The 14149-nt window shown below is 36.5% G+C and overlaps 1 protein-coding gene across 1 annotated transcript; it reads right to left on the bottom strand.

Annotated features, from left to right (window-relative positions):
• Positions 1–4119: 4119 nt before the first annotated feature.
• LOC136778102 (uncharacterized) lies at positions 4120–8029 on the bottom strand. The gene is made up of 4 exons (XM_066734712.1): positions 7861–8029; positions 6955–7599; positions 5622–6829; positions 4120–4857 (listed from the first exon to the last, which is right to left on the bottom strand). The coding sequence occupies exons 1-4, from the start codon at positions 8027–8029 to the stop codon at positions 4120–4122; spliced, it is 2760 nt and encodes a 919-aa protein (XP_066590809.1).
• Between the last annotated feature and the right edge of the window lie 6120 nt (positions 8030–14149).

Genomic DNA, 14149 nt, shown 5'->3' with positions numbered 1-14149 from the left:
GTAATAAATATATCTTACTATAGATACATACTTTTTATTTTTAAAGGGTAAGTTTATTAAAAACAAATATATTGTATTTACTTCCATATTCATTTTCTTTCATTATAGGTAATTTATATTAAAATAGATATAGGGGAAAGTAGTCGAATATCGATCAAGCGGCTAATATTGATCACTTAATTTTACAAAATAGAATTGAGCTATAGGATAATCTTGATAGACTGTGAATTAATAAGTCAGAAGCTTTATAGTAATAAAGGTTTTGGATGACTTTGTCAAAAAGTCGGGCGTTCCTAACGAAAACAAATTTATATACGATTTTCTTATAAGAGTTATACGTCATTGTATGAGGTGTGCACTTGTGTGTGTAGCAAATGAGTCTATTGTAAAATTATTGCCATAGATTAAGCTACGTCGTGATTTAAGGTAAGTTTTACATTTTTCATTAAAGTAGACAATTTTTATATTGGTGATTATAAATGAGCTTGATCATTTACGTGCATACGCGGATAATTTCGATCACGTTGATCGATATTAACCGCCTTTGATCAATGTTAGTCATTAGATTTACTACTTTCTTTACACTTTCAACAAAGCCGTCAGCAATAAAACAATAAAAAATAAAAGAGACTTATTTAAGAAGACAGAAAATTACATTTGTCTAAAATATAAAAAAAATAGTTAGGGATGATCTATGGTAGCGTTTTAGGTCATGTGGATCGTTGGTCCGTCCTATCAGGGATGCCAGATTCCAGCTATTCGCAACCAAAATGACGTTAGCCGTTAGTCAGTCGCACTATCGAGGAATTTGAGGAAAAGGGATACACACACAGCTATGCCTTGTCAGCATAGGTGTGATTTGGACTTCCGAAGACTTCGGCGTTAGAAGAAGAGCGACTACCGCTAACCAACACATTTTTAAATGTCATCCGTGTGAAGTGATGCTGCGTTTACCCAAAAATTCGAAGAAAATAAAAATCCTTTTCCTAAATTAGTTTTTAATATTTATAAAATGCTTATATGTAGCTATTAATTTATTAGATTCGGTAATAAATACAAAAAATGCGTTCTTATTATAACTAATAATGAGTTGAGGTATAATAAACTCAATGTTTTTATATTAATCTGTTAACAAATGCATTTATTTATTTATTATTGAGTCCAATAAGTTAATGGTTATTAAAAAAAAAAATTCGTTGTAAAGAAAAAAAATGAAAAAATATTAACCTCTGCCAAGAATCGAACCCGAGCCCGCCGCGTGACAAACGGCAACCTTACCTTCTGCGCTACAGCGCTCATTTGGTGGGTCAAGAGCAACTCGGTCTTTTAAAGACTGACTACAATTCTTTCATTAACTCGTCATAAACTATCAAGAATTAGTTGTAATAATAAGTATATTTATTTCCACAGCATTATTACATTAAATTTATTATGGTTTTAATTTGAAGCTTACATTTTGCATGAAGATACGATAATTTAAGGGTAACCGCATACAGTACTCTAAATACAAAACTATTCATATGTTCTATTGTCATAAATTAATTAAGTAATATTATAATATACGTTACCTGTAATCGAATAATTTATGATGGTTGAGCATATGAATAATTTTATATTTAGAGTACTGCATTATTACCCTTAAACTCTCATATCTTAATTCAAAATGTATGCTTCAAATTAAAAACATAATAAATTTAGTGCAATAATGCTGTGTAAATAAATGTACTTATTATTATAGTTAATTCTTGATAGTTTATGACGAGTTAATGAAAGAATTGTAGTCAGTCTTTAAAAGGCCGAGTTGTTCTTGATCCACCAGATGAGCGCTGTAGCGCAGACGGTAAGGTTGCCGTTTGTCACGCGGCGGGCTCGGGTTCGATTCTTGGCAGAGGTTAATATTTTTCCATTTTTTTTTTTACAACGAATTTTTTTTTTTAATAACCATTAACTTATTGGACTCAATAATAAATAAATAAATGTATTTGTTAACAGATTAATATAAAAACATTGAGTTTATTATACCTCAACTCATTATTAGTTATAATAAGAACGCATTTTTTGTATTTATTACCGAATCTAATAAATTAATAGCTACATATAAGCATTTTATAAATATTAAAAACTAATTTAGGAAAAGGATTTTTATTTGCTTCGAATTTTTCGGTAAACGCAGCATCACTTCACACGGATGACATTTAAAAATGAGTTGGTTAGCGGTAGTCGCTCTTCTTCTAACGCCGAAGTCTCCCGAAAAGTTCAAATCACACCTATGCTGACCATGCATAGCTGTTGTGTACCCATTTCTTTGGAATTCTCGATAGTGCCGCTGACTAACGGCTAACTTCATTTTCGTTACTGAGGGCTGGAATCTGGCATCATAATGCCGTCAGTGTACTATTGTTAGAAAGGGCCCCATTGCATTTTGAGTCGAGCCTGAGCGACCGTCGAAGTGCGTCTTGCGCATGCGTCAAATAGGCAGATTTGGCAGCTCTGGTTTCATTATGAGTATTACTTATAACGACGATGAAAAGTTCCTGTTTGCATTGTTTTACTACGAGTTCAATGAAATTGTTATATTTGTATATACGTGAATTTGCTTATTGTACGGAAATAAAGACTATTATAAAATTGTTGTTTATTTCACTTAAAGTAGATTATATTGTAAAAAAGGTGAAAAACGTCCAATCGTTATGGAAAAGAAGTCTGAAGTTTTTTAATATGAGAAAATGGCAGGTAGTAGCTGGAATTAAAAATCCTTGAAAAAAAGAAATTCTGAATCCCAAAAATGTTAATTTCAATGATTAAACTATATCATATAATATGTCTGTAGGGCTGAGAGGCAGTTTTGATGATAAAGATCCGATGTTTGTGGCATATATGTACGCTAATTATAGTTTTCGTTAAAAACGAATTATCCTTCGGTTTATGAAAAATCCGTATAATTCGCATTTTCCATTATATAAATGCGTGTAGGAACCATACCCCAACATGCATTTTTTCCCGCCTTACTCGAAGCATTCCTTCTTACTTTAATGACTGGAAAGAGGTGGAGAGGGGCATATGACGTCTATGATAGGCTATCCTTTTTTAAATGCCTTAAGTAGGAAAGAGAGAGTCTTATACCGTTGAACAGGTGGTTTCCTATCTCGGACGTCGCTATTGGCTCTTCTCTCTCTAACCCATGGACTTCTATCTGCTTCTTTGTCTAAAATAATTCTACGCCACTGGTTGATTTTGTAGTGAGTGTATATCACTGGACCTATCTATCTGTGAGAGTAGTGAAAAGTGAAAATTTAACAATTGAACGAACTTACCTAGTGAATCAATTGGAATTGTATGAGCGCCTCCTCCGAGAAGATCAATTGGTAGTCCCTCTACTTTGTTACAGTGTTGCCACACTTTTTAAAGAATAAAATCAAAGAAGGCGGCCACGCATGCGGCAGCGCCGCTCCGCCGCCATCGTCATCTTTTAAAGTATTGCCGTAATATCTAGGGTAATTATCGGACTACAGATAATTGGGTTTACTATTTATGTAATTTAGCTTTCCTTAATTACTATGAATAAAGGGCGGGTTTGATCATCTCTGAGGAGGCGCTCATACAATTCCAATTGAACTTCACTAGGTAAGTTCGTTCAATTGTTAAATTGTATTTCGCGCCTCCTCCTCAAGATCAATTGGTAGATGTTTAAAGTTACGGCAATAATGAGCTTGCTTAATTTTATAAGAAAATTAAGTTTTTATTTCTATGATATTAGTTTAACGCAGAGATGTGAAAATAATGTTCTTATTTCGAACGGTGATTACAAAAGAATATCATTCCAACATTTTTAATTTAGACTTATTGTTATGTTACATTCATCCTTGTAACACAGTTAATGCAAAACTTTGGTCATTTTCAACAATTTGTCTGTTATAAAATTTTGCAAATGTCTCTGAGTTCTTTGACCAACCTGCAGTTTTTCTGATTAGATCTAAATCCATGCCGATTCTTTTTGCGGCCGACGTAGATGCATGACGAGTGCTGTGTGCGGTAAAAACTGTCCTGTCTATTCCACTACTCCTTAATGTATCTTTTACCCACCTACTCAACGTCTGAGCAGTTACACTTTTGATCGGCTTATTTGTAGAGATGAAGTTTTTTAATCGCGTTACGTACTGATCTAGTTTTTTCTAAGTAAAACTTAAGGGTGTTAGCTGCACAGATCTTTTCGTTTGAGTAAAATGGAAGTATCAATATCGGCTGCGCCGAATCCCTTTTAGTTGTTTTGATACGATCAGTTATTAGAATCTCTATTTTATCTGTGCTGATTTTTATATTATTTATATCGATAAGTGAAAAAGTTTGCATACGGTGTGCAGTGACTAAAGCAAGCAGAGAAATAAGTTTTTTAGAGAGAGCTTTCAATTCTAAATCTTCATTGGCTGGCTGCGATTGCCAAAATTTAAGGACAATCTGTGGGTCCCACGTGCGATCGTACTTGGCTCTCGACGGTCTCGATTTGGATATGCCTTGGAAAAATCTTTTCATTCGGTGATCTTGTGCGATGTCTTCTGCAATAATCAACGATAGAGCGGATCTTATTCCGTTCAGTGAGCTATAAGATAATCCTTTTTTGTATTCGTTTGTTAAGAATAAAATTATGGATGCTATATTTGGCTCGAAGACATCTATAGTGTGATCACCGCAAAATTTCCACCATTTCCTCAAGGGTATATCGTAATTCTTCAAGGTTGCATTGCAGATAGACGATATCATTATCTCCATGGTGTCCTGTGGAACTCCTTGTTTCTCCATTGCTTGCCAGATAACCTGCCTGCCACCAGGGTAAGGTCTCTCCACAATGGATGTGGCGTCCTATTGCATGAAGAAAGGAGATTAATATTGGGTTTAAATGATATTTTTTCCCCTTTTAACATATCATGGAAAACAGGATACCATGGCTGAGCGGGCCATTCTGGTACCACCATTATTCCTTCTGCTTCATCCTTTTTAATTTTCCTTAAAGTTTTCAGAATTATACTGAAAGGGGGGAAGGCATAAAAGTTAAGCTCTTTCCAACCGAGCGTAAACGCGTCAACTGACTCCGAGCCCGGATCATTTTTCCATGATGTGAATCGGTTACATTTTTTGTTTGAATAGTTCGCAAACAAGTCAAACTCGGGCTTTCCAAATGTGGATACTATTTTTTGAAACGCGTCATCCGATATTTCGTATTCCGTTTCAGGTTCTAACCGACGCGACTCGAAATCTGCTTCAAAGTTCTCCTTCGATCTAATGTACGAAGCGAAAATAGAAATTTGTCTGCTCTCGCACCATTGCCAAATTTCTTTTTGTTATACTATCTAGTTTTTCGAATTGTACACCCCCCATCCTATTTATATAGGAGATGGCCGTTGTGTTATCAATTCTTAACAGAATGTGCATGTTATTTAGGTGTTTTGCAAAACATTTCAAGCCAAAATATGCTGCTTTTAATTCTAAGTAATTTATATGGTATTTGCGTTCACGTTCAGTCCAGAATCCATGAGCTTTTGTACTTTTATGAACCGCGCCCCACCCAGTAGTGGACGCATCGGAAAATATTTCTAAGTCAAAATTTGGAGTTTCAATTGAATTACTTCCTGATACAATTTGCGTTTTCCACCAATTATAATCGACTTATTTGGGCTGAGTACCATGTTAGCGTTGTAATTCCCATTACTAGTGATTAGAGCTAAATATTTTTCTCTCTCAAAGTTTTTTGTGTAGATCCAGCTAAACTTAATGGCGGGACAACAGGCTACAATAGTACCGATGAATTTCGCAAAATCACGAATTTTACATTTTGATAATGCGCTGAATTTATCGATTAATTTCTTAACAGAAAGTCTTTTTTCCTCGGGGAGTTCTAACGTCATTTTTGCCGAGTCAAAAATAAACCCTAAGAATTTACATCTTTGAGTTGGTGTACTCTGACTTTTTTCCTCGTTTATAACAAAACCTAAACTTTTCAGGAGTCCACGCGTTATTTTATTATTGTTTTCGCATTCCATTTTTGTGTTTCCTAATAATAGAAAATCATCTAGATAAAGGACTGATTGCAGACCTGATTTCCTTAATTGAACTATTACAGGCTTCAACAATTTCGTAAACACCCAGGGTGCTGTACAGAGTCCAAACGGTAAGCAGGTAAATTCATGCAATTCTTGGTGAAACTCAAACCTTAAATACTTCCTGTGAGAAGGATCAATGGAAATTAAATAATACGCGTCTTTTAGATCTATGGTGGACATATAACAATTATAATTGATAAGCTTAATAGCTATTTTGTGATCCTCTAACTTGAAATGTTCTGTTAAAATGAATTTATTCAAATCTTTAAGATTAAAAATAAATCTGTAGGAATTATCCGCTTTAGGCCTTAAGAAAAAACTCGAAAGAAATTGCCCTTCAACAGGTTCACATTTTTCTGTAACCCTTTTCTCTAAAAGTTGAGATATTAAGATCGAAGCCTCATTTTCGTCATCCTTCGATAGCTTACTTGCGACAGGTTCAGTTTGATAAGGTGTCGAGATAAACGGAATTTTATATCCTCTTATCCATGCTAATATTTTTTGGTTAGACGTAAATGTCTTCCACGCATCATAGAAAAAATTCAGTCTACCCGCTGTAGAACTTACAGAATTACTTAGCGTCTCTTCTGGTAGTAGTTCTTCTTGTAGTGAGACTTGTAGCCGCTGTTGTACGATCTCTGGTGATCGTACTTCTGTGTTCCCTGTTTGCGGTTTGCAGGTGCTGTTGATGCAGATTTCGCCCCGCTCGACCCCCCTGTCTGACCTTGTTTGTTCTGTGTGGAGAGCGGGGTCTTGAAGTTTTTTGAACTTTTTGTTGACGAGGATTTTGAAGCTTTTAATTCTTCCGCTGATTGCTCAATGACTTTTGCGGCTTTTAAGTTTTCTGCTAGCTAATTGCCAAAGAGAAAATTGTCCGTCGTTGTTTGGCGTAATGTGTCTTTCATTGCAGTATTCACATTAGCCACAATCAGGCTCCTACGTATTGAGGTCTCGTCGTGCATTGAGTCTGCTATGAGTCTGCATACGTCACTCAGAGCCTCAATAATCGGTATATCGTCCGCTGACTCTTTTAGCAGAAGCGACGATATAGTCTTTCCAAGCCCTGACAGACAGGCGACCAACTTTTGTTGTTTTGAGACGATTCTTTTGTCTCTTGTTCGAGCTATCTCGTTCATAGCGTGGTGTACCTCTTCATTAATTTTTGGGGGATCCAAAAAAGTACAGTTCGCAGGGGGAGGGTATTTTTTAATTAGCTCCTCCTTCTCTTCTGAGGGTAGGCCCAGTGACAGAATATCTGCCCAGCGCAAAGCAAAGCTCGAGTGTACTGGCGGTGCTAGCGTTCTTTCCTCATTTAGCCTTTTCCCAATGACGTTTATGACGTCCTTGCTGAGAGTATATTCCGAAGGCGCGCTAGCGTCTCCCGCTACGGCGTCTTTGACTGGCTTGCCTGTAGATGGCGCCACCCCTCGACGGTTCTCTTTGTTTCTCTCCGGAGATAACGTAATCGACGAAGCTTCGCTTTCTCGAGAACGTGAGCGTGTACCTATGGGCAAACCATTCGAAATAGTGGTTAAATCCTTCTCTTTCAAAATAGGTTTGAAAGGAATGGATTTTACAATGTCGAGCGGATTAGATCCGGTAAGTCAATCAGTAAGTATGAACGACTGCTTACTTTTGAGGTTAGGCCTCTGCGACGTTATTCTTTGAATTAGTCGAATTTTCATAACAGCGTATGAAGTATAGTCAAGGAATAGGTCTCTTGATCTATTACTGATTACGTATAGTCACCGGCTACACAACAAACCTTGACTCCTGCTGCGACTTGAACGTCCGCTTCTCGACTCGCTGGAGCTCGAATATTCTCGGCGGCGTAAATGCTTCTTCCTCTTCTTCACCAAATTCCTTAGTTCTTTAAGAAGGCTCCTGTCCTCTTCCGATGAAGAATCACGCCTTCTCGACTTCTTTTTCCCCATATTTGTCGACTCTGCGTAAAACGATGTGGCTCTTCCGGCACAAAGAAAAGGAATGACGATGGCGGCGGAGCGGCGCTGCCGCATGCGTGGCCGCCTTCTTTGATTTTATTCTTTAAAAAGTGTGGCAACACTCTAACAAAGTAGAGGGACTACCAATTGATCTTCTCGGAGGAGGCGCGAAATACAATTGCCAGTCTGACAGCGTGGTTTCTTAATAATCAAACGAGTGTTAGTGTTAATTGTTAAAGAATTTTAATTTGTTCGAAAATATTAATTAGTTCCAGTAAAGTGCATTATAAAAGCTTTATTTGCTTTTCTGGATTACCAAAAAAAAAAAAAAAATTGTACGATAAATTTTTTATACTTCTCCCCATACAGAAATGAAATGGAACGATTAAAAAAAATGTTATTTATGTATTAATTAAATAAGATCTGGATGTATCATTTTGACAATTTGGTAGTGATTTTCAAAAATTATTTTATTAAAACTTAATTCCTTTACTGTTTTAGGTGCACTAAATGTTACAATATTTGTTTTACAGCATTTCGTTTGAATAACTGTCCTGGATTTTATAAATGAAGATGGAAGAAATATTATCTGTTGGTTCTAAGTGGGGAACAGAATAATGAATTAACACATTACAATATAATTTTTGATTCTTTATTTAGATTATGTCTAAATATTATACTGTGTGAATTATAAAATATTTATCGCAATAAGCACTTTATAAACGAAGGCATATGATATACTTGTTTTGTTTATACTAATAATGAAGTTTATAAAAAAATGGAGGCTCGCGAATGGAGTCATTTTAAAAAGTAAATATATATTGAACATATTCAAGAAGACTTTTTACTATTCTCGACAACCTACCAGCTTTAATACCCGCGCCAAATTTCTAGCGAACGCTAATCCGGAAATGTCTGCCTTCTCCTCGAATTTAATTTGAATGATTTCCATATACCACCGTGCACCGTAATAGGTCGAAGCTATCAATGGACGAAAGAAGAAGAACGTCTTCTGCCTTCAACAATTGTATTACGTCAGTCAAAAGAATCAGCCAAAAACTAGGAGAACGAAAATTAAAGCTTAGTAGTCGTATTAGATGTACAAATTCTTTAACGACATCAGTTATAAATATAGTAGCTAAGTATATAATATTCACCAACCTGAAAATGTGATTCTTCCAATAGCCAGCATACAGGATCCCAAATTTTCGAGTAAATAACGACATTCCAATTCAACATTATCAGCATAATACCTCAAGAATTGGTCAGGGATATATGTAATAAATACATTACCTTGCGCTTTAAATGCCCAAGTAAAAGCATATCCAATTTGTCCTTGTTTGATGCACTGAATTCCTTGGATCTTGCAAATTCTAGTAATTAATACAAGTCCTTTAAGTATCTATTAATTGTCAGCATCAAAAAGCAAATTAAATTACTTACCAACGTGATTCATGTATTATCCTTGACAATATCTATTATTTTAGATATTCTAAATTCACTTTTCATTGGCAGTGACTGCAAAAGAATCTCTCATGCTTTGCCTTGCATTCACGATACATCAGGTAAGTAACACCACTTTGCCATAATGAGTGATAGCTCATTATCGTAGTGCCATACTATAGTAGAAGGGATTCATACAGTTGTTTGCTAACTTTCATTTGATTTTTATACTGAATATTAAGCTTATCACTATTCTATTATAAAGTAAGGTTTTCAAATCAGCTGCAAACCACCCCTTCTCATTCTTATTCTGTATCTTTTCTATGACATGAGGAAAATTACTTTCCATCAATGCAAGGGTAATGCTGTCTGCTTGCCTGCTATGTATCTGCTGCTTTATTAACATAATTATAGGCACAGAATTCATGAAAATTGTAACAGGGTACACATTACACAGTAGATTTATTTTGCAGTCAAATTTTCAAACTTCTAGGTTAAGAGAATTCATGGATATATACACGCACACAACTAAATGCAGTGCAACGTTGCCAGCTCCTCAATTTTAGGCATTCAGACGATTTTATCAATAATCTGTAATACCGGCTTTTGACCAATGTGAATATAGCGTTTTTAGGCGATATTCTTATTAGGTCATCTTCCATGGTACCGTAATTTTATAAAAGTATTTATTCCTTCTATAGTTACAAGATAATGCATACCACGTAACTTACAGAAATTATGGTAGTGCTTGAGAAGTACACTGATCTAATCGTAATATAAGCACGAATAATACGATCTATCTCAATAGGTCCCAACTGTTTACTAAATTAAATAAATATAAATTTACATTGTACAATAATATAATTGGACGAGAATTAAAATATTCTAGTGGAAACGTTAAAAAATATTTGTCAAATTAAGCAGTACTGTAATAATTAATATCCGGTCGATTAATTTGAGTTACAAGGATATCGCTAAATTGTAAATGCTATTTTTCTTATTGGATTAAATAGCACAAAAAATTTGTGATATCGTTATGTATGTTGTTAGATATGAAAATGAGACATACTTTAGACCTGTACATGTCTAATGTTGGACTATAAATAAATTTATAACGATGAATTGATCGTCTAATATCGGCATTTACATATGTGCTGTACAAAATCAATGTAGTACACAAGACACGTATGATCCGCACGAAAACAGAAATGTTAACAGTGCGTAAAATTTCTTATGTACAAATGATTTAGTAATTTTTTTTTTAAGGGAAAAATGCATCCTAGCACACTTAGCGAAGAGAAAAAGAATATATATATATATTCTTCCCTTTCTTTCTAAGTAGTGTGGGACTCACTATCTCTTTGTTCGACTCAATACATTGACAGCAATCTGTATATAGATAACTATTGCTAGTTTCTGTTTCATAATATTGCTATTAAGGAATTGAGTTGAACATGGATTTATCAGATAGCGCCTACCCACTAAAAACCCTAAATTACAAAGTGTCGCAAGAGGCAGACATTGTTTATAATTATTTTTAAATGTGTCGCAAGAGGTTGACATTGGTATAATTTTTGTTAAGGTGTCGCAGTAGGCAGACATTTGTTTAATTTCTGTTAAGGTGTCGCAGTAGGCAGACATTGGTTTAATTTTTGTTAAAGTGTCGCAGTATGCAGACATTGGTTTAATTTCTATTAAGGTGTCGCAGTAGGCAGACATTGGTTTAATTTTTGTTAAGGTGTCGCAGTAGGCAGACATTGGTTTAATTTTGGTTAAGGTGTCGCAGTAGGCAGACATTGGTATAGTTTTTGATAAGGTAGCGCAGTAGGCAGACAATAGCTCAGTCGTTCATATTAAACCCTGATCATCATTATCATCATCATCATCATCGCTTTTATACCCATGAAGAGTAAGAGTCCTTTCATTTGCTACACAAGTTTTAGCATATAAATAATTTGTTGCAGTTAACAATAAATGTCTTTTGGTTACTGGCATAGTAACGCTATTAAAGTTTGTACACTTAAAGTAGCTTTTAATCACACATATAGAATTTAACGTTGCAGAGCTAATACTATTTCTTTTTTTCGTTTTCACATCAGGTATTAGTGAAAAACAGCGCTCGGCTTCTGCATTGGAATGCGGTAATGATCTGACATTGTTAAGAAGCAATCGCAGTTGAGGATACGTTTTAATTCCTTCAGACGTTAATTGAGAACATATTGTTATCCACATTTTATCAAAAGAAAGTTGTAACGAAGTTCCCCGTTACGTATACGAGATACCGAATAAAGAACATAAAAGCTACCGAACAGTGGATATTATTAATCCCTACGTTACCGACTCGTGAGATAGGCTCACGAGTGGATTATAGCTAACGTCAAGGATAGACCCCGTTGACAGGCAGAGGCCCGGATGAAAAGACCGGTGCTCCAGTAAACGATGTCCAGGTTGTCCTGAGAAGTAAGGCAGGGCCATGCCAACCAACCCAGGCAACCTGAGATAAGGAGAAGCGGCCTCGGGGAGTCCTAAAACAATGACAGTGTCTATAAGTCCCCACGAGGAGGGGAAATAGAACATCGAGTCTGGCTTGAACGCTGGTTACGCGCGTCAAGCAGGCTGCGCGAATGTCGTGCGCAGACTGCTATAGCAGGCAGTCGGAACGCGACCATGGGACTGTGCTGATGTGTCCGTGCGTGCTGGTGAGCGCGTGACGCGGCACTCAGACAGCCATTGGTCGGTTCGCGTACGTAAGGCGTGTGCTATAGGCCAGCCTGCACGTACGTCACGACTGGATACCGGCCAATGCATAGTGGGTTGTGCAGGGGCGTAGTTAGCCCGTTGGAATGTGTCCCGGTGCCCTCCGTAATCCCATAGGCTTGCGCTATGGCTGGACGGGCCGTGAACATTGCCTCCGTGGTGGTCCGCTCCTGGCAAAACTCTATGCTTTGGCAATTGATACCGCATGTTCCCGCACTCCTCACCACCGCCTGTGTGTGGGTGGTGAGGAAGAAATGTATGCCCCTCAGCAGGCAGGTCTGCGAGGCTCGGACTTCCGTAAGGAACCCTCCCCTCTCTCCACGACCTAGCATACTGAGCGACCCTGTCTACCGCTACCGTCCATATGCATGGCCGCAGGGCCGTATGAGATGCATAAAGAATGGGGTCGAAGGACCCAATTGATAACGTAGGGTTGTTGGCCACCCAACTGACCAACTGGCGCCCTGATACCGATAGAAAAGGACGGGCGAAGGTAATGGGAAAACCCGTAGTGTGAGTGGCCCCTCACACTGACGGGAATACCGTTACAAAGTTTAGACCATGCAATTCTTTCATCCGGCGATTCTTTATGAAAAAGAGAAAACCATTCATTTTTTAAATCTGTTTCATTTGAAATATCAAAAATATTACCGATTTTTATTAATACTGCAGCCGATGAATCTCGGTCGGAATCGAAATAAGCAGTTTTATAATCGAAAAATTTTTAATTTTTGAAAAATTCATTATTGAATGAAAAGCGGTTACGGATTTCCTTAGCAGATTTTATTAAAAATTGCAGGCATTTTTTCTTTATGTCATCAATTTGTATTTTGGTTAATGACTCTTCGAGTAATTTATCTTGGAGATATTCTTCGCAATCAGTACCAACATTTATATCATATATATCCATAATATTGTTTTGATTGGAGAAATTGATATTAATGCAGCCTTCTTCCATCATTACATATTTTAATAACGCAGGCTTAATAAATGTGCTTAATATGGAAAATAAAATTTCTATTGATTTTGGCTGCAATAAATGAATTTTTGTTTCCCGAGACCGAAATTCCGCATTAAAAGTATTGAATTTTTGTAATACAAAATGCAAAAAATGCAAATACGCTTTAGTTTCAACGTTTTGCATATATTCATACAATTGAGTAGCCTGTCTATTATTTTCAGAGGACTGCTCTAATAAAAATGCACGTAAAGTATCCCAATTTTCTAATACTCGGTCTATATATTTATGGTGAGAAAGCCATCTAGTTTCTGCGTATCTCAAAGTACTTGATATTTTCTGAGCGAAACAATTTTGAAACTCACGAAATATAGCTGTTCTTTTAGGGCTTCCATGTATGAAAGTCGCGATATTTTTTATAAACTCTTCGTGTACCGAAGGAATCGCTCTGCACGCGGCAGAAGCCGCAAGTGCCGATAAATGGCATATGCATGGGACTGTAATTACTTTTGAATTTTTTTTAAATTTTTGTCCGAAAAGACGAATTTTATCCTACCATGACGGACGCGTTATCACAGCCTATAGCTTGTACTTGCGCTAAGGAAATTTTTTTCATTAATTCATTATTGAACGCGGAAAATATCTTGTCGGCAGAGCAATCTCTTGCATCAAGGTTTATTAATTGCAAGAGCCGTGATTGTATTTCTATCGTCGATGGTTCTATATAACGAACCATTATGGAAAACCATTTATCGTTGGTGATATCCGACGTTTCATCAACGAATACCGAAAATTTCGTGTTTTGCAGCGTTCCCATCAGTCTATTAGTCTCTTCGCGACAAACGACGTTATTGACTATTTTCGATAATTTAGCGCGTCCTAATTTTACAGCTTGTAGAACTAGCGGCTCCTCGCCTATACTTTGAAAAAGATCTATCATCACGGCACTGACA

Source organism: Prorops nasuta, unplaced genomic scaffold, assembly GCF_024137725.1.
Source record: "Prorops nasuta isolate Cenicafe-Biocafe unplaced genomic scaffold, Cenicafe_Pnas_1.2 PNAS00013, whole genome shotgun sequence".
Lineage (NCBI taxonomy): Eukaryota > Metazoa > Arthropoda > Insecta > Hymenoptera > Bethylidae > Prorops > Prorops nasuta.
Note: the sequence above shows the minus strand (reverse complement) of the source record. Positions and strands in the feature narration are given on the sequence as shown.